Genomic DNA, 22,813 nt, shown 5'->3' with positions numbered 1-22,813 from the left:
CGTGGTTCCTCTCCTTAAGCCTGGTAATAACCCCCTGTTTGTCGAAAGCTATCAGCCAATTAGTCTGACAGATGTTGTTTTGCAAGTTACTTGAACGGATGGTAGCCTATCGGTTCAATTGGGTCCTCGAATCTCGGGATCTATTGTCCCCCTCCGAGAGGGATGGTCTCCGATCGACCATTTACTTCTCTTGGAATCCGCAATTTGGCAGGCTTTTTCCCAGCACTGCCATTTGGTTGCAGTATTTTTCAACCTTCGCAAGGCCTATGACACAGCTTGGCACCATCACATCTTACTTACACTTCATCAGTGGGGTCTTCGGGTCCCACTCCCGATTTTTATCCACCAGTTCCTGATCCATCGGTCGTTCAGGGTTCGAGTTGGTACTGTTTTAGTTCTCCATGGACTCAGGAGAATGGCACCTCACAGGGTTCTGTATTGAGTGTACTTCTTTTGCTCATCGCTATCAATGGACTTGGGGCCTCTGTCGGTCCTTTGGTTGGCCCTGCTCTGTATGTGGATGATTTCTGCATTTGGGTTAGTTGCTCTTCTATGGCCTCTGCAGAGCGGCAGCTCCAGGGAGCTATACAGCGTGCCTATGCATGGACCCTCTCTCACGGGTTTCAATTCTCTCCTTTAAAATCGCGGGTGATCCACTTCTGTCACCGTACTATGAACCATCCTGATCCGGAACTCTATCTCGATGTACAACAATTACCTGTGGTCCCACAGTTTCATTTCCTGGGTCTTCTTTTCGACAACAAGCTCACTTGGCAGCCTTATATCAGACTTCTGAATGTAGGATGTTTCCGTAAACTCAATGTCCTTCGCTTCCTTGCCCACACCTTTAGGGGTGTGGACCGCTCCATCCTTCTCCGCCTTTATTGGGCTTTAGTGCTGCCTCGCTTGGACTATGGTTGTCAAGTTTATGGTTCGGCTGCTCCTTCCACACTGCACCTGCTGGATCTGGTCCACCATCGTGTCTGTTTGGCCACTGGTGCCTTCCCTACTAGCCCTGTTGATAGTCTCCTGGTTGAAGCTGGGATCCTCCCACCTTTCTGTTCAGCGACTCCAGCTTCTGGTTGCTTATGCAATTGCTGTCCATTCCTTTCCCACTCATCCTTCCCATTCTATCCTGTTCCCAGACCATGGATGTCACCCACCTGATTCCCGCCCTCGGGCGGATTTACCGGTTGGGCTCTGCCTGGCATCTCTTCACCATGATTTTCGCCTTCCTTCTTTGTCCTGTCTCCCACACTCCCTCCCCAACACTCCCCATTCGAATGGATCTCCACTGAGGTCCGAAAGATTCCATTTCCCCGATGGTGTTTCGTTGTTTCTTCCGCCAAATTTTATGGGAGTTTCTGGATGATGATGTTTTTTACACTGATGGCTCTAAATCTGCTAATCGTGTGGAATATGCCTTCACGTCCTCTGTTGGCACAGAAAATTATCTTCTGCCACCTACATGTGGGGTTTTTACTGTGGAATTGTTGGCAATTTCCCAAGCCTTTACCCTTATTTAACAGTCTCACTGAGCGAGGTGGCGCAGTGGTTAGACACTGGACTCGCATTCGGGAGGACGACGGTTCAATCCCGCGTCCGGCCATCCTGATTTAGGTTTTCCGTGATTTCCCTAAATCGCTCCAGGCAAATGCCGGGATGGTCCCTTTCAAAGGGCACGGCCGATTTCCTTCCCCGTCCTTCCCTAATCCGATGAGACCGATGACCTCACTGTCTGGTCTCCTTCCCCAAACCAACCAACCAACAGTCCCAACACAACCGCGTTTTGTTATGTCGGACTCAATGAGTGGCTATTGACCAGTGTTTTTCCCGCCATCCCCTGGTCTCGGCCATCCATGACCATCTCGCTGATCTTCCCCGTGCTGCTTGTTCCGTTGACTTTCTTTGGGTCCCTGGCCATGTGGGTACCCTGGGTAATGAGCTTGCTGATTGTTTGGCTGGGGGAGCAGTCACTTAGCCCCCATTCTCTGCAACCCCTCCTGCAGCGGATTTACGGCTTCACATCACATCCCACTTCGCACAATCATGGGCCAACTCTTGGGAGGCTACCTCCCTGTCTAATAAATCCCATATATATTTTATCCGGTAGCAATTCTCATTCTAAAATAATTTTACGACACTCTAGTAAATAATCTGTCTTGTATTTTACAGTAAATTCTCTCTCTTCCCCCCCCCCCCCTCCCCCTCGCTCTCTCTCTCTCTCTCTCTCTCTCTCTCTCTCTCTCTCTCTCTTTTGGGGTTGCGGGGGGTGGGGAGTGGAAGATATTATGGAAAAACTTATGTTTAAACAGTAATCTGTGTTTGTGAATCATTAGTCTCAAACAAGAAGAGAAATGAATAATCTTTGAAATAGAATATGACTTCTATATCTGCAGAAGAAAAATGTTACTGATATATTTTGCAGGGGTAAAAAATCAACTGTAAACTGAAAGAAAATGCTTTAAAATCGAAGTAAAAGGTTTTTGGTTGGAAAGGATTGAGTTTAGAGGGATGAGGACCATTCTGATGCCCTTCTTTAATCACATACAATTCATTATCTGTTTAAGCATTTATTCATGTGCTATGTGTTGCAATAATCAGAGTGCTGTGTTTTCTTCAGCTTTACTGCAGAACCAACAGACAAGCACTGGGATCATGTTTCAAGACTGCTCATGAAAGCTGATTATCATGGATGTCTTTTGACAGTCACTCGTTCTCGATGTCCAAGCCTTGTTGGCAAGCAGGGTCTGGTTGTGCTGGAGACAAAGAACACATTCCAGCTTGTAACAGTTGAAAACAGACTATTAAGTAAGTATTCACCATATCGTCACTTCATAAATCAAAACTAACTAACTCTCTCTCTCTCTCTCTCTCTCTCTCTCTCTCTCTCTCTCTCTCTCTGTGTGTGTGTGTGTGTGTGTGTGTGTGTGTGTGTGTGTGTGTGTGTGTGAGGTAACAAGTTGAAAAGTTATATATATTCGAATTCACTATACATTGATAAAAGAGCATTTCAGTATTTATGGAGGAAATGGCTCTAACTTCGCTGTCTCCAAATGCTTTCAGTATCCTGACAGGTATACACTTCTGTCAGCATCACATGAATACCGGAAAAAAGTGTACTGTTTGTTTATTATTAGTTATTATTTAGTCCTAAAGTAAGACTTTTCAGTATGCCCACCAGTGGACATTGCAATGTGGAGGCAGATTAACTGTCATGAGCAGAGTAGTTCGAAAACCTGTCAAGGCTTCACATAGTAGGGGTGGACCTGTTGATGAAACTGTTTATTGGCGAGCAGCAGTAAGCAGAGTGGGAAGTGCTCACACTGACCTTAACCACCATGGGGTTCACCTTGCACTTTGTGTCGAGTGTTGTTGTTGTGTGCTTAGTCATTAACCACCCATGCCAGCTGCTTGCCGAGTTTATTGCCATTCATGTCTCTAAGTGGGCTTGGGCGCTCTGCTTTCTGTAGATAGACTCACACAGTGAGTTCGTTTCAGCTAACAGGATTTTGTTTCCTGGATGTTATTGAGCAACTGTTGACTCCTGAAGTACCTGCACCAACAGTGTTAGAGTAGTGGCGCTGTCACCCCTGAGCAGATGCTGAAGACTGCAGCATACTTTTGCTCCTCATATTTACTGAGTTTGCTCTCATCCACTTAATAGCAATGTTACATTAACATTGCATTTATGATAAAGAGAATCTTGATAGTTATTATTTGCCAGATTATCTCGGTGATACCAGAGAAGTAACTTGGTGTTTGACTATGTTTGACACATTCGAGATATTTATTGTAAAGCCAATAAATTAAACCCACAGATGTCAGAAGTGCCTTGCTCACCATTACACAAATATTGGTGGCAATATTTTTTTCATGATGTTACAGATTGTTGATGATTTATGGTAGAGCTGGGGCTGTGGATGTACATAATACATTTTGCTTAAGGGTATACATTCTCTGTAACACATCATCAGGAATAATGAACAGTGCAACAGATTTTAGATTCAGCACATGGCTATACATTTTAGAGTGTGCAATAATGGTCACAAATTTTAGATGTGACAGGGTGATCATCTTCCTTAGAATGCAGATTAGCAGTGGGTTGCTGTAAACAAACAAACAAATGCACGTAATCTGAAGTAGTTTTCTGTTGTTTGTTAGCAATGGATGTTGACACATATATCAGGGCCCATTTCATCACATCTAAAAAATCTCCTACATTTGAATATGTCTACTTTCTTGTCCATATTGTTGTCCAGCATTGAATTGGAGTATGGTTTGCTGGCAATGCCCATTGTCATGGAATCTACCAGCCGCATATTTTCCCAAACCAGAAACTCATGGCACAACCTTACTTTGTGGCTTGTGAAAAACTTAGTGTATGCAAAGCCTTGGAGATGGAATGTCCCCTCTCAGGTAAACACAATCTGACAGTGATCAAATGCAGTGATACCACATTTTCTCATTTATACCAAAACAAAGATTGTGCATTTTATTAGTTTTGAGATACAGCATGAATGAAAACAGTCTACAAAAAAAAGTCAACAAACAAATTGTAATAAATAACTGAATTCACATAAACATTTTACTCAGATGATGGTGTGGGGATCAGATTAGGAAACGAGGCGCTTCAAGTAGTAAATGAGTTATGTTATTTGGGCAGAAAAATAACTGATGATGGCTAAATTAGAGAGGATATAAAATGTAGACTGGCAGTGGCAAGAAGATCATACCTGACTAAGAGAAATCTGTCAACATCAAACATAGATGTAAGTGTTAGGAAGTCTTTTCTGTAGGTATCTGTCTGGAGTGTAACCATGTATGGAAGTGAAGCATGGACAATAAACAGTTTAAACAACAAGAGAAGAGAAGAGAAGCTTTTGAAATGTGGTGCTACAGAAGAATGCTGAAGGTTAGATGGGCTGATCGCGTATCTAACAAGGAGGTACTGAATGGAATTGGGGAGACAAGAAATTTGTGGCTCAACATAACCAAAAAAAGGGTTCAATTGATAGGACTCATTCTTAGACACCAAGGGATCACCAATTTAGTATTGGAGGGAAGTATGGGGGGTAAAAATCGTAGAGGGAGACCAAGAGGTGAATACAGTAAGCAGATTCAGAAAGATATAGTTTGCAGTAGTTATTTGGAGATGAAGAGCCTTGCACAGGATAGAGTAGTATGGAGAGTTGCATCAAACCAGTGAAGATCAGAACAACAACATTAACATTTTGTTTTTAAATTTATTATTACAGCGTCTGTTCCTTCAAACATACTTGCATGTCTAAAGGAACAAACTTTTATGATAATCTGCAGCTGTAGTAATATTACATAATTTCGTCAGTTGTGAATACTTTTGACACCTGTTGTATTAGGCATGGTAATCCTACCTGTTGGTGACACATGAAAATTTGTACCAGACCGGAACTCTAATCCAGGTTTCCGCTTATTGCAAGTAGTTGCCTTAACCATCTCAGCTATCCAATCACCCTTCCAGGACCAATCCAAACGTCCATATGCCACAGTGTGTATCCCCCCATTGCTTGCAGCTTACCCAGTCCGGCACAGATTTTCACGTCTCACCAATAGGTATGATTTTGATGCCTAATAAAGCTGGTGATATGAGAATATTTGTAATTTCAACAAAATTTCATAATCCTTTTAAATGTTGTAGTATCCTACAGTTCAGTTTGTATGGAAGCAAATCTCATCAACTGCTGTGGCTGTAGAGAAACTGAGTAATGCCCCCTCTAAAATGAGAAAAACAGTGCCCCTTTTCGCATGATACCACCCTGAACTACAGTCTTAGAGTAGAAATCTGTATCTACATCAGACTTTTGACTATTAAATTACACCATCTTCCAAGTGACAGCTTGCCATATAAGACATTTGTACTGTACTTGTTAGGTACTATAACATCCATCATAATAATAAATTATCCCACATATCCTGCCATTGTTAATATTTCTGTTGTTCTACCTGTCCTGTGTATTCTAGCAGAGGCACATATTCTTACTTCTTCATTGGTAAAACAAAGACTATCAGCAGTCACTTCAAATGAATGATTGTAAATAAATTGCCTACACCAACGACATCTAGTATCTAATCGTTAGATATCATAAGCATCTGTATCACAATATGGATCATTGTCATAATAATAATAGTAATAATAATAATAATAATAATAATAATAACCACTATTGCACAGTTCCAGTTTTCTGGATGCTGTTAATGAGCCTCTTCCACTTCCTTCTGTCCATGTATAACTTGTCATTGAGAAAATAATCCATTTCCTTCCTCTGGCAGTGAGACCATCCTTGATCACAGCCATCCAGTGTGTACTGGGTCTTCCTACAGGTTGCTTTCCTTCCACCTCTCTTTCCAAATTTGTTTAGGTTTGTTCTTGCAGGCTCAAACCCCATTATGTGCCCATACGGCCATAGTATGGAGCTGCTTATCCTTGATTTCAGCTTTCGTCCTCATCTCCTCATTCCTTAACCGTAACCCATCTTGGTCTTCTGGGTGGTGGATCTAAGGAATTTCAGATATCAGGTCAGGAGCATTCATGCTACCATATGTGACAGTTGACATTTCAAGTTGCGACTGTCAGGCCAAGTGTTGGGCAGCTAGTACCACACCTGACCAACTAAGGGAGAACCAATGGCTGTGAATGGAAGAGTTCTCATTTTGTGGGCTGACAAAGCCTGAGTGTAGGAAATACCACTCAAAAATCAACTGTCTCACAGATACTGCAGGGGACTGCCAAAGGCTGCGGGAGTGTAGTAACACTGTTCACGTTTACGTCGCACTTCACTTAGCGTAGACCGGGACTGTGTCCTAGGCATGCCCGATGTTGACTGACTGGGCACGGCCCGTGCTGCTGGAGTTGTTGTCGTTCTTGTTCTTGTTGTTACGCCGGCAGAGGTCGCGTCCGAATTCTCGCGTGCCCTCTGGTGGACGGGACTCTACTTGCGGCAACTACCGCCCGTGACGCGCCGTGCCAATGTGCGCCTCCCGCGATCTTTCTGGTGGCTACTACACTCCTCCTCCTTCGGGGGGTGAAGCCACTGTGATCCACTGCGTCGGAAGGTGGAGCGTCGGGCAGGAGCGATGACCTCCACATCCATTGGATGGCCGGAGTCGAGGGGATCTGCCAACCCTCGAGCTGGAACCTTCGAATACGGCTGGAAGTGACCCACACGAAGAGGCCCCCGTCGTCCCACAACCGGAGCTCGGGACAGAACGGGTGACAAGCTGTCGAACTCCGGATCCAGTTCCACCTCAGGAGGGGCAAGACCCAGTGGCGGGGACGAAGGGGAAGGGACGACCACAGGTGAACTAGCCCCTGAGAAACCGAGCCTGCTAGGGGGGCCAGCTCTCGCTGGGGCATCTCGAATGATGGCGATGACAGTGCTGTCCTGTAGGGCGAAAATGAATGTCATAATGGTACTTAGAGAGGAACAAGGCCCAGCGCTGTAGTCTGTGGGCCGCCCTATCCGGAATCTGAGAGGCGGGGCCAAATAACGATATTAACGGCTTATGGTCAGTGATTAACTGAAACTTCGTGCCGTACAAGAAAGGGTGAAACTTGGTAACAGCGTAGACAATGGCCAAAGCCTCTTTTTCCACCTGGGAGTAATGGGCCTGCGCGGGACTAAGCGTTTTAGACGCAAATGCCAGTAGTTGCTCAGAACCGTCGGCGTTGCGATGGGCCAGGACCGCCCCCACCCCATACTGCGAAGCATCTGTAGCCAGGACCAACGGCTTACGGGGATCAAAAGTAGCCAAACAAGGGGCTGAAGTGAGGAGGCCCTTCAACGCGGTGAACGCTCGCTCGCATGCAGGCGACCAATCAAAAGGAACACCCTTGTGCAGAAGGCAGTACAGGGGGTGGGCTATAGTGGAAGCCCTGGGAATGAACCGGTGGTAATAGGCTATCTTGCCTAAAAAAGCTTGTAACTCTTTCAGCGAAGTGGGCCGAGGAAGGTTGACGATACCTTGGACCAAACTTCCTAGTGGCTGGATGCCATGCCGAGATATGGTGTAGCCCACATACTCAATGGACGGTTGGAAGAAGGTTGACTTATGCAGGTTGCAACGCAAGCCCACAGACCTGAATTTGAGAAAGAGGGTGCGAAGGTTTTGCAAGTGTTCCTTCGTGCTGCGGCCTGTGACAATTATGTCATCCAGGTAATTAATACAATGAGGGATTGTCGACGTGACATGCTCAAGATAACGCTGGAATATCGCCGGGGCACTGGATATTCCAAAAGCCAACCGCTGGTATTGGTAAAGGCCAAACGGGGTGTTGACGACCGCCAGCCGTTTGGAGTCCTCATCAAGTGGTATCTGATGATAAGCCTCCGACAGATCGATTTTCGAAAAATATTGGCCTCCCGCCACGGCGGAGAACAATTCATCAGCACGAGGCAAAGGATAGGTGTCCACCACCAATTGGGAATTAATGATGGCCTTGAAATCGCCACAAAGGCGTAAGTTTCCCGAGGGCTTCTTGACAATAACGAGGGGCGAAGCCCACTCACTGGAAGAAACGGGAAGAACGACCCCTAGGGCTGTCAGCCGGTCGAGCTCTTCCGTTACCTGAGGGCTGAGAGCCAAGGGGATCTGTCTCGCGCGTAGAAAACGCGGCCGAGCCGACGCCTTCAACGTTAAGTGAGCTTCAAAATCGGAAACACGCCCCAGGCCCTCCTCAAAAATATCTGGAATGTCTGAGATCAAAGATTCCAATGAGTGATAGGGAACGTCGTCGGAGACCAACTGTATGGTGTCAGCAATAGAAAAACCGAAAGCTTGAAAGGCATCCAGGCCAAAAAGGTTAGCGGAGCTCGCATCACTGACAACAATAAAAGTAATAGGCCGAGTGACTGATTTGTAAGTCACGTCGGTAGTGAATTGACCCAGTAGGGGAATGAACTGTTTACCATAACCGCGTAGACGCCGGTAAACTGGCGCCAGCGGGGGCGATCCAAGGTCAGAATAAGTTTGTGCATTCAACAACGAAACTGCCGCGCCCGTATCTACTTGCAGTTGTAACCGGCGCGACCGAACCGACACCTCGATAAAGAGTTTGTGGGCCGATGCGTCGGGAGCCTGGCCCGATGAAACTTCCTGAATGTCAACGTCCATGTCCGCTGTACTTGCTTCCTTCGATGCTTTGGAGGCTGAACGGCAAACTTTAGCAATGTGACCTTTTTTATTACATTTGCGACAAACGGCCCAACGCTGGGGGCACTCTGACCGATCGTGATGTATATAGCACGACGCACAGGACGGCAACAGGGGCCGGCGGCCGGAATTCTGTTTACGCGCCGTGCGGGAGCGGCCGTAACGGCCGGATTGTACCGCTCGCACGTCGTCCACCCCGGACACAGTGGACGCGGCCGCGCCACCCTGAACCTCCGCGACGTCGCACCACGCTTCCAGCTGTTGACCTGCCGCGTGAGAGACTTCATACGATTGAGCGATGGACAGAACTTCCTCGAGGGAAGGGTCTTCTAACTGCAGGGCCCGTTGCCGGACCTCCCTATCAGGGGCCGAACGAACAATGACGTCGCGTACCATAACGTGGGCATACGACTCTCGCGACTGCTCCGTGACAAAATGACACTTGCGACTAAGACCGTGCAGGGTTGCGGCCCACGCCCGGTAAGACTGATGGGGCTGTTTCTTGCACTGATAGAACTCGACCCTAGCCGCCACAACATGCGTGCGGCGGCGATAATATGAACACAGCAACGAACACAATGCGTCAAAAGACAAGGCCGAGGGTTCCTGCAACGGCGCTAGCTGCCGCAAAACTTGATACAGCGAGGGAGAAATCCAAGACAAGAAGAGAGCACGACATACCTCCGCATCGGCAACATGAAACGCCTGGAAATGCTGCCGAAGGCGATGTTCATATGCGTCCCAATCCTCCGCCGTCTCGTCATACGGGGGAAAGGGAGGAGGGAACTGCGCCGGAGCAGACGGCGTGGAGAGCAACGCCGGAAGCACTTGTTTCATGGTGGCCATGAGTTCCGTCTGCTGCGCAACCAAAACTCGCACCAAATCCTCCATGCCGTGGAGAAACTGCGAAACCGGAACGACGACGCAACACGCGAAAGAACGACCCTACTCATCGCCAATTGTGTAGTAACACTGTTCACGTTTACGTCGCACTTCACTTAGCGTAGACCGGGACTGTGTCCTAGGCATGCCCGATGTTGACTGACTGGGCACGGCCCGTGCTGCTGGAGTTGTTGTTGTTCTTGTTCTTGTTGTTACGCCGGCAGAGGTCGCGTCCGAATTCTCGCGTGCCCTCTGGTGGACGGGACTCTACTTGCGGCAACTACCGCCCGTGACGCGCCGTGCCAATGTGCGCCTCCCGCGATCTTTCTGGTGGCTACTACAGGGAGTAAACCCCAAAAGAAAATCCTCAGTTTTGTCAGACTTAGCAAGTCAGTAAGAGAGACCATTTGTTAGCTGCTTCAAAACATACAAGAGCCTTGGAACATGGTTGACGTGGCATGTATTTCCCGACACCAGATATTCTGAACTCTAAGAGTTGAGACATATTTGTCAAACATCTTCTGAGCCTGTCTGTCATATCTTCATTTACATTAGTCTCCTTTTACTTGCCTTCCATTTGCCATACTTTAAATAATATTTGGCTTCTCTCTCTCTCTCTCTCTCTCTCTCTCTCTCTCTCTCTTGTTTCGTGTGTGTGGTGTGTCTTCATGTGGCGTACCATTGTTTCATTTTGTTTTCATATTTTTGTTTCAATTTTTTGCTTGTTTATTTGAAGGGTGTTCAATGAGTAATGCCAGACTTTTTTTTTTTCTGAAAGCATGTTGGTTTTATTCAGGATTCCAATACACCATATGACTCCCCACTTCATTACAAAACACTGTTTATCAACATAATCTCCATTCAATGCATTGGCCATATGTCACCTTACTGAGATGGCCTGTATGCCCACATAGTACCACTCTACTGGTTGACATCACAGTCATCTTGCTGCATCAGTAACCTACCCATCATCCGCGTACTGCTTCCTGTGGGGTGCACACTTCATTGGGCCAAACATATGGAAGTTGGAAGGTGCGAGATCACGGCTAGAAGTTGGATGAGGGAAGAACGGTCCAGTGAGCTTCTTTCTGGTACAGACTTATGTGAGGCCTTGCACTGTCATGGAAGAGGAGAAGTTCATTTGAATTTTTGTGGTGACAAACATGTTGAAGTCATTTCTTCAGTTGCCTGAGGATAGTAGAGTTAATTGTTGCACCATGAGAGGACATCAAACAGAATAAACCCTTCAGAATCCCAGATGACAGTTGGCATGACTTACCTGGTTAAGGGTGTGGCTTTGAACTTTTTCTTTGGAGGAGAGGTGGTGTGGCACTACTCCATGGATTGCTGTTTTGCTTCAAGTTCAAAGTGGTGAACCCAAAAAATTGTCACAGTCAGCCTCATAACGTGCAAGTAATTCTGTGCAGATGATCCTTCATTGCTCTTTATGGTGTTCTGTTAGATGGTGAGAAACCCAGTGGGCACACACCTTTGAGTACCCCAACTGGTGGATGATTGTGTCAGCACTACCAACAGAGATGCCCAGTTGACCAGCAAGGTATTAGATTGTGATCCTTTGCAACAACGAATGAGTGTCCCCAAGTTTTAACATTGCAGGAGTTGCAACTGTGTGCAGCTGGCTGGCATGCAGGAGAAGAGATAGGAGTGCTTGACCTTGTTGAGATGACAGACGCCTTGCTCAACAATTTACTGTGCTTATGTTCATTGCCAGGCCTCCATAGATATTCTGCAAGCACCTATGAATATCTGCTATGCTCTGATATTCCACCAAAAGAAACTCAGTGACGACACACTGCTTGAAATGCACCTCCCTTAGACACCATTTTGAAGGCTACATACAGTGCCACCTCCTACTATAGGGGGTGAAGCAGGAATATTTCATAATGTCCCACAGCAAATTCTGGATTTTTTTCAACTGAAATTAGCTGAAAAAAAGAAAATATATTGTGCATTACTTATTGAATACCCCTCATAATTTTATATGGCCCTCCTTTCTAGCTTCTGCTTTACCAATTCATATTTTGTATTTACTTGCCTTTTATTTTTATTTGCATTCTTTTTCAATTCTATTGTAATTAAGCTGTCAAGTTAGAATTATTGACTATATAAGGACAGGGTGTATACGACCCGGGAGCAAACCGGGAAACACCCGGGAATTTTTTAGAATTCCGGGAATTTTTCATTGTTTAGTTACCAGTTAAATTTTTGTAATTTTGACTGGTAAGAACTAATATGCTAACAAAGGATATTACTGTATCCCACATCTGCAGAATAATACTGCAGCAAAAAAACGAAAATAAAAATTAAGTCACAAAGGAAATCCGCCATATACAACAACAAAACACAGTGCTCATACAAGCCAACCAAAGTGTGTCAAAGGCTTTAGGAAGAATATGCAGTGCTTCCTAACAACAAATTGCCTACGATGAGTGTGACGTGACAGCTGTTTTTACATTAGATTCATTTGAGCAGTTGCGGGCTGTTTGCGCATGCGCAGTTGAGTTGCGTCTGAGTAGTACCTTCTCCCGCTTCTGGCTACAGAAGTGTGGCTGGGTGCCACTATCTAGTATTGTCCCGGTTCGGAAATATTGTAGATCCGGGGTTGATTCACAGAGCATTCTGAGTTGTAGTGGAGAGGTGGGTAGTTTCCACGTGACCTGTGTTTACGTTTAGTGATTTTGCTGTTTCCTCTTCGTTTATTGCTCTCACATTAAATGAAAACAAAACGAATTTCTGTGGTCAGGAGCTACCAAATGAATTAAAATACGATCGCATAATTACGGAAGGCTAAAATATGTTGTTAGTTACAGGTTTTGTTTCCACCTTTCTGACAGTCAAGCATTAATCGCCTTGCAGAACAATGAAGTTATTTTTGTCGGTTTGCTAAAGAGATTTGGCTTTTATTAGTCTTTTGTGTTGAGGCAGTCAATTTATTTGAAACGAAGCATTTAATTTCACACTGTTGGCTAGTTTCAACTGTACGCTGCATTTCAAGTGCACGTTTTCCATCTTCTAGCTTGTATGGCATTATGCCATAATAAAGAACCAAACATGAGATAATGCAGTACTGGTACTCAAGAAAATTTACATCCGAATCTGGACATACGATTGTGCACTTTCAGGCGAATTATGCATTTTAGTATGGTTCATGAAATTCCGATGCTCTTGAAGTATCCTTTGATGTCTTGTTTCTTTTATGACATAATGCAAGATCTTTTAATGTTTTATACGTACGAACATGCGGGCTTCCTGAGTCATCGTAGCTGTGCAGGCGCAGTGACGCCTGTTATCTGGCGCCCTCTGGCAACTGCTGAAACGAATGTTGGTTTGAAAAGTATTACTTTCAAAGTAAATTTCCTTTTACATAAGACGAACTATGTGCGAGAATGTACGATGAATATCTTAAATCACAGAGCGTTTGACTCTCATTTAAAAACCAACTCTATGAGGACAACCATCTAGAAGAATTTCGAGCCCAGAAGATCAGACATTTACTGGCATATTTGTGTGATGTATCTTAAAGTTTAACATGCACAAAAAGATCAGCATTATATGTGAAAGCTTAGCTTCTCTTGCAGCTTATTAATCTTCGTGACCAGTATTATTTGTGAAAGCTTTGTTTTTCTTGTAGCAACACTATGTATATTAATTTAAACCAGTAACTTTTCTTTTTTGTGTGTACACGCTACTTAAGAGTCATCTTGCTATTGGTTGACTACATTACGTGTCCTATGCTGTCATCAGCTAGCGAGATCACATGACATGAGCTATGGCTTACAAAAGCGTGTCGCAATCTCAATTTCATTGCTTCGGAAATTAACATGCAGTGTTTGGTGGAATTCGAATTTATACCTCCTTAACACGAAAAATGCAGCGTACATGTTGCTGCACATTAAAGATCTTTCCAAAACGTGATTTTTTTCCCCCCTGGGTTTCGTTTTCTAAAGTGCTGGCAAATTCTACATCTGTGTAGAAAACTCTAAACATTCTAAGGATTCATAAGTTTTACAGTGTCGAGGAAAAGTATACTGTCACTTAACACGGAAAAAGTATATTTTCAACCGGGGAAAAATACGGGAATTTTTTTTTTTTTTTTCTTGTCCATGTATACACCCTGAAGGATCATTATTAAAGTTAGCAGGTACTTTGGCTCTTGAACTGTAGTCTGTGATAACTTCCTAATTATTTCCTTTCTTCTGTGTCTCTCACTTCCCAGATTTGAAGCACCTTTTCTTTCTGTACTTATATGTGCGTATACTCTTTCCCTCATTTTCTGCTCTAAATTAGTGTGGTAAATTTCCCAAAGCTAAGTGTTTACCTGTATTTTTAAATTAAGGTGTCTACCAGCGATGGATCTGTAGATGTGAAGTTCAAGCTCCTCTCGCAAATTTTATTAGAAAATTGTATCAGTATTGCTTACAAGGATCTTCTCTTCTGTTGTCTCTTTTCAAACAACAGAAATTAGTAAGAAATGGAAGAGTTGAATGTATTGGTAAAATTAATGTGGAATTGCAATGAAAATTCAAGAAAATAAACATTTTACATCTATATTTAAGTCAGTGGAGAGAGGGGAGAGAGAGAGAGAGAGAGAGAGAGAGAGAGAGAGAGAGAGAGGTGGTCATAGAAGATCTGTGTTACATCTATTCAAATGCTCAATAACAGAGTGAACTGGAGTTACCAAATCAGAAAATCACTTTTATTGATCCACCCAGCAAATTAACAATGAGGGGTTGCTGTGCATGCCAGCCTGGATATGGTTTTTATGTGGTTTCCCAGGCTGATTCCATGTTGTACCTCAGATACATGCTACACAAACTTTTAGAACACTTTCTCGCACTTGCACACAGAATTTAATCTATATGGAGACAGATTGGAGTACACTGCTTTTGTCCTTTTTTTGGGGGGGGGGGGGGGGGGTAGTAGGAGACTGATAACTTTAAGTGTTTGGTCTCCTTAAATGCTTAACCTGCACACACAGCAACTTTTATTCATCTAACTAGACAGTTGTTTGTTTTATGTGTTGTCAATAAATTACTCAGTATTAGATTGATATATGAATATATATGTATATACAACAATTTCATTCTTCTTTTTGTAGTTGTGCCAAAGATGAACAGTATATTTACGTTCACTTTGTCATCATTTACTTTTACCATATATGGGAAGCACTTTTGCATCAGGCCTAGTGAACGAAGCGCAAAGAAAATAAAATCATTCTTGTTGCCAGATCTATAGTTGGGTGCAAAACTCATCACACTTCAGCCATGCATGAGTAAGTATTCTTTTTAATTGTTCAAATATGACATTTTGGCTCAAAGAATTTACTTTCAGCAACTGATTATATAGTTATTGCTTTCCCCGCGTAGTTAATTCTGTTTTAATTTCTCTCTATTTGTGCAAGACCTCTTTACTGTAAATTTCAACTGAATTTTACTTACAGGCATAAAATGTTATGCAAAGTATAGTAATGAAATAAAGACTCTGCACCACTTGATATAGACAGTTCTTACACTAGAGATAATATGCAATTACTATTGTGCTGCCATTTGTATATCATTGTCTATTTAGAGAGCTGTTACAGATTGCCTAGTTAACAGCTTTCATGGGCAGCAAAAATTTGATTTTCAGTGTTGCATGTAACTACTGACCCAATTTAAAAATTTAAAATTATGGCATAATCTCCTCATTAACAGGCATAATCTTATGTTAAAGTTTTAGTACAACAAGACAAGTATTACAATTAGAAACCCCTTGTGGGTCCGGGGTTAGAATAGGCCCTAGGTATTCCTGCCTGTCGTAAGAGGTGACTAAAAGAAGTCTCACACGTTTTGGCCCTATAAGTTCAGGTCCCATTTTATGGTTTGACCTGCCACTTTCAAAATTCTGCAGAAGTGCGGCCCATATGGGGAAGAATACCTTACATGGTGCACGAGTTATCCATAGTGTCCGTAGCTTCGAACTCCTGAACCTCTTCTCGTCATGGCTAAGCACCTCCACCTGCAATTCAAGTATTTGGGTGAGGACACTTTCCGGGATATGTCATTTTCTCCTGTTGTCCTCATTTGCCTGCATAACAATATTTGATTTCTCTGTGCCCAATATCCAGCATGGTAGGCAGTCCGTTGTGGTGGGGCCGTCGTGTACCCATTTCGTGGTAGCCCCCTGACAACACAGGGATCACACTGCTGATGCCTGAGCTGCAAACTCCCCACGTATGCCAAGGAGTAGATGCCCATTTTCGTGGGGCACCCAGACTCCCGGCAACGACCATCATGCCAGGTAGCCTTCGCTGTGGCTGGGTGGCACCTGCGGAGAGAGCCCTTGGTCGGAGTGGGTGGCATCAGTGCGGATGACTCGCAATGAAGCAGATGAAGTCATCTCTTGCTGCTGATTGAACAACGCCAGCAGTCTCTAAGAAGACCAAGAACAAATATGATGCAGACAGATATGACCCTAAATCGTTTTCCTCCCTCGGTTCACCTTGGGAGGAACGTAGGGGCTATAGAAAGAAGAGAGCCATATTCACCTCGGTCTTTAGTCTGTAGCAGAATGGCTGGGGACTCCTTTCTACCTATGGAGCCCCTATTTTTTGTTGAACATCTTGAGGATAAGCTTGGGGAAGTGAAAGTACTGTTCAAGATGAGACATCCCCAGTCCAATCCCAGACATTACTGGTTTGTGTTCAGCTGGGTGATATTCCTGTTTCCATCACTCCCCATAAAAGCCTCAACATAGTCGAGGGGATTATTTTCCATCGCGACTTCCTTTTGCAGTCTGATGACGAGCTCCATGCCAATCTAGAACGGCAGGGTGTTCATTTCATCCGGAATGTTTACAGGGGACCCAAAGACAATAGGGTTGCTACTGGTGCTTTCATCTTGACCTTTGAGGGTGGTTCATTGCCTGAAAAGGTCAAGGTGATGGTTTACCACTGTGGCATTAAACCATACATGCCTCCCCCTATGCGGTACTTTAAGTTCTGGAAATTCGGGCACATGTCTTCTCACTGCACTTGCAGCGCCACATGTCAAGACTGCGAACGTCCACTGCATCCAGATACTCCACATGCGCCTCCTCCCACTTGTATCAGCTGTGGAGAGCACCAGTTCCCTGCTCGCCAGACTGCACAGAACTCCAAAAGAAATGGAAAATCATGGAGTACAAGACTCTGGACCGGTTGACTTACCAAGAGGATAAATGTAAAATTGAAAGATTATACCCCATTTGGTTTACGTCCACATATGCTGCAGCAACTTCAGTATCACTGCTACAAGTGCCAGTAGTTTCACATTCTGTGCCACGAACAGTGGTCCCTCCGGGCCACCAGAATACATCCACCCCCTTGGTGGTAGGGGGCAAATCTTCTGTTGCTCCCAAAGCACTTACTTTGGAAGCAATGCCCCCCCCCCCCCCACCTCTTCCCAAATGTCTGGGACATTGGTCCCCTCTCTCCAGCTGGACAAGCAAAAGCATCCTCCAGCACCTCTTGTGCGGGTGGTGGGGAAGGAGTCTCTTGGGACCCTCTCTTCCAAGGTCTCCATTAATGCCACAGCGGACACTAACCAGTGGCTAAATGAGCCAAAAGCTGCTGGACAAAGAGCTTCATGGCCTTCCTCCTGGCGTGAAGCTACTTTGAAGATGTCCTCTCAACAAGCTCCTAAAGGGAAGCAAGAGGGCAAGCAATCCAAGAAGAAGACTGCTAAGAAACAGGACCTTCCACAGCCCCCAACACCACCACTCCCTACCAGTTCATCCCTACTGAGGATGAAGTGGAGATCTTTGTGTACCCTGAGGACCTGGATTTCACTGATGCGTCATCCACAATAGGAATGATTACCAATACTCAGTCAGTGGCAGCAGGTGACCCTGAGGTGTAACCTGCCTCCTTGTGCACTTCATGCCTTCCCAATCTCACAATAATGTCACCCTCTAGTGGAATTGCGGCAGTTTTTTCCACCATCTGACTGAGCTACAGCAACTGTTAAGCTTTACAGCTGCTTTCTTCGTTGCCCTCCAGGAAACCTGGTTCCTTGCAGTGCGGACCCCTGCCCCTCCGTGGCTATAGGGGATATTACAAGAACTGTAGAGAATATAATAGAGCGTCAGGTGGAGATTATGTCTATGTCCTGAACTCAGTATGTAGTGAACCTGTGCCCCTTCAAACTCCTCTTGAAGCTTTGGCTGTCAGGATAGGGATGACACAGGAAATAACCATCTGCAGCGTATATCTTCCTCCAGATGGTGCAGTATGCCTGAATGTATTGGCTGAACTGATTCACTAACTCCCTAAACCTTTCCTAATTTTGGGTGATTTTAATGCCCAGAACCCCTGGTGGGGTGGCACCATGCTTACTGGCCAAGGTAGAGATGTCGAAAATTTACTGTCTCAACTCGACCTCTGCCTCTTAAATATTGGGGCCCCCACATATTTCAGTGTGGTGTGCATGGTACTTACTCGGGCATTCACTTATCACTTTGCAGCCCAGGACTTCTCTTATCTGTCCACTGAAGAGCCCACAATGACTTGTGTGGTAGTGACCACTTCCCCATCTTCCTGTCACTCCCCTGGCACCATGCCCACAGACACCTACCCAGATGGGCTTTAAATAAGGCAGACTGGAAAGCTTTCACCTCTGCTGTCACCGTTGTATCTCCCCTACACGGTAACATCGATGTGGTGGTTGAGCGAGTCACCAGGATGATCATTTTGCCAGCGGAAAATGCGATCCCTTGTTCCTTAGGGTGTCCCCAGGGACAGTCAGTACCTTGGTAGTTGGCAGAAATCACTGAGGCAATTAAAGAGTGTCGGCAAACTCTACAGTGACATAAGTGGTGCCCTTCCCTGGAGCACCAAATAGCTTTTAAACGGCTCTGTGCCTGCTTTCGCCAGCATATAGAAACAGGAGTGTTGGGAGAGGTGTGCCATGACCATTGGGTGCCATACGTTACCTTCCCAATTCTGGACGAAGATCAGATGTGTTTTTGGGCACCAGATCCCGACAGATGTCCCTGGCATTAACATCAATGGCGTGTTATCTGCCGATGCAAAGCCATTGCCGACCACTTTGCCAACCACTTTGCTGAGCACTATGCTCAAGCCTCTGCATCGGAGAATTAACCCTCAGCCTTTTGAACCCTCAGACAGCGGATGGAAGGGAAGCTCCTCTCGTTCACTGAAAGTCACAGTGAACCCTATAATGCTCCATTTACGGAGTTGGAGCTTCTCAGCACCTTTACATACTGCCCCGAAACAGCTCCTGGGCCATATTGGATCCACAGTGAGAGGATTAAACATCTCTCATCGGACTACAAGCGACACCTCCTCATCATCTTCAACTGTATCTGATGTGATGGCGCCTTTCCATCACAGTGACGGGAGAGCACCATCATTCCAGTGCTCAAACCCGGTAAACACCCACTTGATGTGGATAGCTATCAGCCCATCAGCCTCACCAATGTTCTTCATGGGGCCTACTGGCTCCATGTCAGGGCAGTTTCCACCACTGATAGTCTTGTGTTTCTCAAGTCTGCAATCTGAACGGCCTTTTGCAGGTGCCTACACCTGATTGCTGTCTTTATCGATTTACAGAAAGTGTATGAGACAACCTGGCGACATCATATCCTTGCCACTTTATATGAGTGGGGTCTCTGGGGCCCAATCCCGATTTTCATCCGAAATTTCCTGTCGCTCCATACTTTCAAAGACCAAGTTGGCGCCGCCCATAGTTTTTCTCCTGTGTCCTGATTATTCCATTATTTCTCCAAATTTATACTAATTATCATCAAACCTAGGATATTAATTTCGAAAACTTGCCATTTCAGTTTGCTCATTAGTCGATTTTAATTGCTTTACATGTTAAAGTTTATAGAAATCATATGAAGTTGCTGGCAACCTGTATGTCAGCAGTTACTTGTTCTCTTTCAGTGTTTCCATTTGTATTTTTATAGCCATTGCATAGCTTTGTGATGCCATAGAGAGAGACTCAGATCAGTTGTCTTTGATTTAAATAAAAATGTGCTGGGGCTTTTTGATGATTCATATCTAACGAATCTCCAGATTTTTGTATGGGTGCATTTGGTAATAATGTTGCCATAGTTTACGTTTCTGCATTTACTGTACGCGTGTTGGAAAGGCACGAATGCCACTATAATCCTTGCGTACATGCCAGTGCTTATGTATCGGCATTGGGGGTGTGCTATGTTGCATATAGGCTGCATCAGTGTCCACAAATGGAAACTTTTTGATCTTCTACTTACATTTTACTCATTAACTCATTTGTAAAGTAATGAGAAGTGGGAAAGCTAGAGGCAGCATAAAGGAAAATTAAATATCTTTGCAGAAAAGACAAGCACATATATGAATATTAAGAGATCATATGTCAAGCCTTTACGTAAAGAAAGGAAGTGTGGAACATGAAAGAAATGCATATAGGGTCTATATAAGGGAAACAAACTTAAAAACAATTTTACAGAAATAGAAGGGGAAATACATAAAGTTGAGATGGAAATATGGTACTGTAAGAAGAATTTGACAGAACTCTGAAAGACCTAAATCAAAAAAAGTCCCCTGGAGTGGAAGACATACCTTCAGGTTTCTAGAGATCCTTAGGAGAGCCAGCCATGGCAAAACTTCACTTTCTTGTATGCAAGGTATATCAGACAGGTGAAATAGCCTCACACTGCAAGAAGAATGTAACAATTCCTATTCCAAAGAAGGCAGGTGTGAATATTACTGAAATATCATTTTGATAAGTAATCATAACAAAATGTAACACAAATTATTTACAGAAGAATGAAAAAACTGGGAATGGAAAATCAGTTTGGCGATTGGAGGAAAGTTGGAACACACTAGGCTGTACTCTTCCAATGGCTTATCTTAGAAGATAGACTGAAGAAAGGTAAATGTATGTTTGCAGCATTTATAGATTTGGAGAGAGAGTTGATGGTGTTGATTAGAGTACATTTTTGAAATTTTGATGGTAATAGGGATAAAATACAGTAAGAAAAAAAGTGTTTCAACTTGTGCAGAAAGCATTCTGCAATTGAGGGTTGAAAGGCATGAAAAGGGATCAGTAGTTGAGAAGGGAATGGAGACACAGTTGTAGCCTCTCCCGTATGTTGTTCAGTTCATACACTGAGCAACCAATAAAGGAAACCATGGGCAGAGAATTAAAGTTCGAGAAGAGGAAATAAAAACTTCACAGTTTGCCGACAACTTTGTTATTCTTGCAGACACAGCAAAGGACGTGCAAGAGCAGTTTAACAGAATGGATAGTATCTTGAAAAGAGGCTATAAGAGAAACATCAACAACAAAAATAAGGTTAAAAGAATGTAGTTGAATTAAATCAGGCGATGCTTTTAGAAATAGATTAGGAAATGAAACCCTAAAAGTAGTCAGTGAGTCAAAGTAGAGAGAGAGTAAAATTTGACTGAAAGAGCAAGAAAAGGCTTCCTAAAAAAGATAAATATGTTAACATCAAATATAAATTTAAGTCTTTCCTGAAGGTATTTGTCTGGAGTGTAGCCTTGTACATAAGTGGAATGTGGTACAGAAGAACGTTGAAAATTACATGGGTAGATCAAATAGCTAAGGAGGGTGTACTGAATCAAAGTATGTAGAAAAGAAATTTATGGCACAACTTGATTAAAAGAAGAGATTGGTTGACAGTACACATTCTGAGGTATCGAGGATTGGGAAATTTTCTAATTGAGCAGTCCTAGTTATATTACTGGACAAAAAATTTAAAACACCTCAATTTTGGCATGGAAGGATCATGGACACAAACCCAGAGGACCACACACAAATTAATACATTTATTCAACAATAAATTACCAACAAATAACAATCTGAATAGTTTAAAAGATGTTCAAATGACAATGATGTTGGCACACAACAAATGGCAAAGGCTTCAAACAAATAGTTTTTACAGCCTTGCTGACTGCTACCTCCAAGTAACATTTTAACACATGTATGTTATAGGCAAAATCTGAAACACACACATATTGGTGAATAATCATTTAACATAATTAAAAGAAAAGGTGCTTGACACTTATATAGCCAATCTTAGGGTGAAAATCAAATTAAATTAGGTGAGTTGAAGAACCAGTAATAAAACTTAATGTTTGCTAAAAGTTTATGCCCCGGAATGCTGAACAGAATTTTTCACAGAACATACACTTTACCTTAAGGTAGAATTTTAACACTTGGCAATGTAAGTACAATCAGCTGGCACAGAGCCCCAAGGAATTACAGTCTAGGTGTAACCTTTCATAACTTGCTTCAAGCATTATAATCATTTAAATTCAAGATGAACTACAAGGAGTGCAATGGTACTAAAATAAGTGGACCAAGACAATAAGAATGTCTAAAAGATATTGTACCAACAAACACACAATGAATTTTAAATAATTTAACCACTGTTCTTAAAACAACACATTCTTAACCCAGCAAAAGCTTTAGGGCCAGTCAAGTTCATGCACTTAAAAGCCCAGACACAAACTCAGATGTTCAGAGCACAAATGAGCCTCTTGTCCCATTGCTAGTGAAAAACCATTTGCATGCAGACATGATACTCACCATGTATAGAAGTGTTCTTTTGCTCTCCATCAACAGACATATCTTGGGAAGCATCCACAGCAGGTGATTAATATGGGGAGTGGCCGAAAACACTGTCTGATGTTTCTGATTGCCGATGTGCAGCATCTCTATTAATAGGCTGT

The 22,813-nt window shown here is 43.8% G+C and overlaps 1 protein-coding gene across 4 annotated transcripts in view; it reads left to right on the top strand.

Annotated features, from left to right (window-relative positions):
* LOC126203913 (ribonuclease P protein subunit p29) overlaps window positions 1-22,813 on the top strand; it is a 155,734-nt gene that overhangs the window by 55,971 nt on the left and 76,950 nt on the right. For 3 of the 4 annotated variants that reach the window (XM_049938302.1, XM_049938303.1, XM_049938301.1), the window contains exons 4-5: window positions 2,624-2,811; window positions 15,191-15,364. In XM_049938302.1, the coding sequence (XP_049794259.1) occupies window positions 2,624-2,811; window positions 15,191-15,327 (325 nt within the window). In that variant the 3' untranslated portion in view covers window positions 15,328-15,364. The remainder of the gene's footprint in view (window positions 1-2,623; window positions 2,812-15,190; window positions 15,365-22,813) is intronic. The other variant, XM_049938304.1, reaches the window with a different exon arrangement.

Source organism: Schistocerca nitens, chromosome 9 (assembly GCF_023898315.1).
Source record: "Schistocerca nitens isolate TAMUIC-IGC-003100 chromosome 9, iqSchNite1.1, whole genome shotgun sequence".
Lineage (NCBI taxonomy): Eukaryota > Metazoa > Arthropoda > Insecta > Orthoptera > Acrididae > Schistocerca > Schistocerca nitens.
This window is presented reverse-complemented; position numbering and strand designations above follow the sequence as displayed.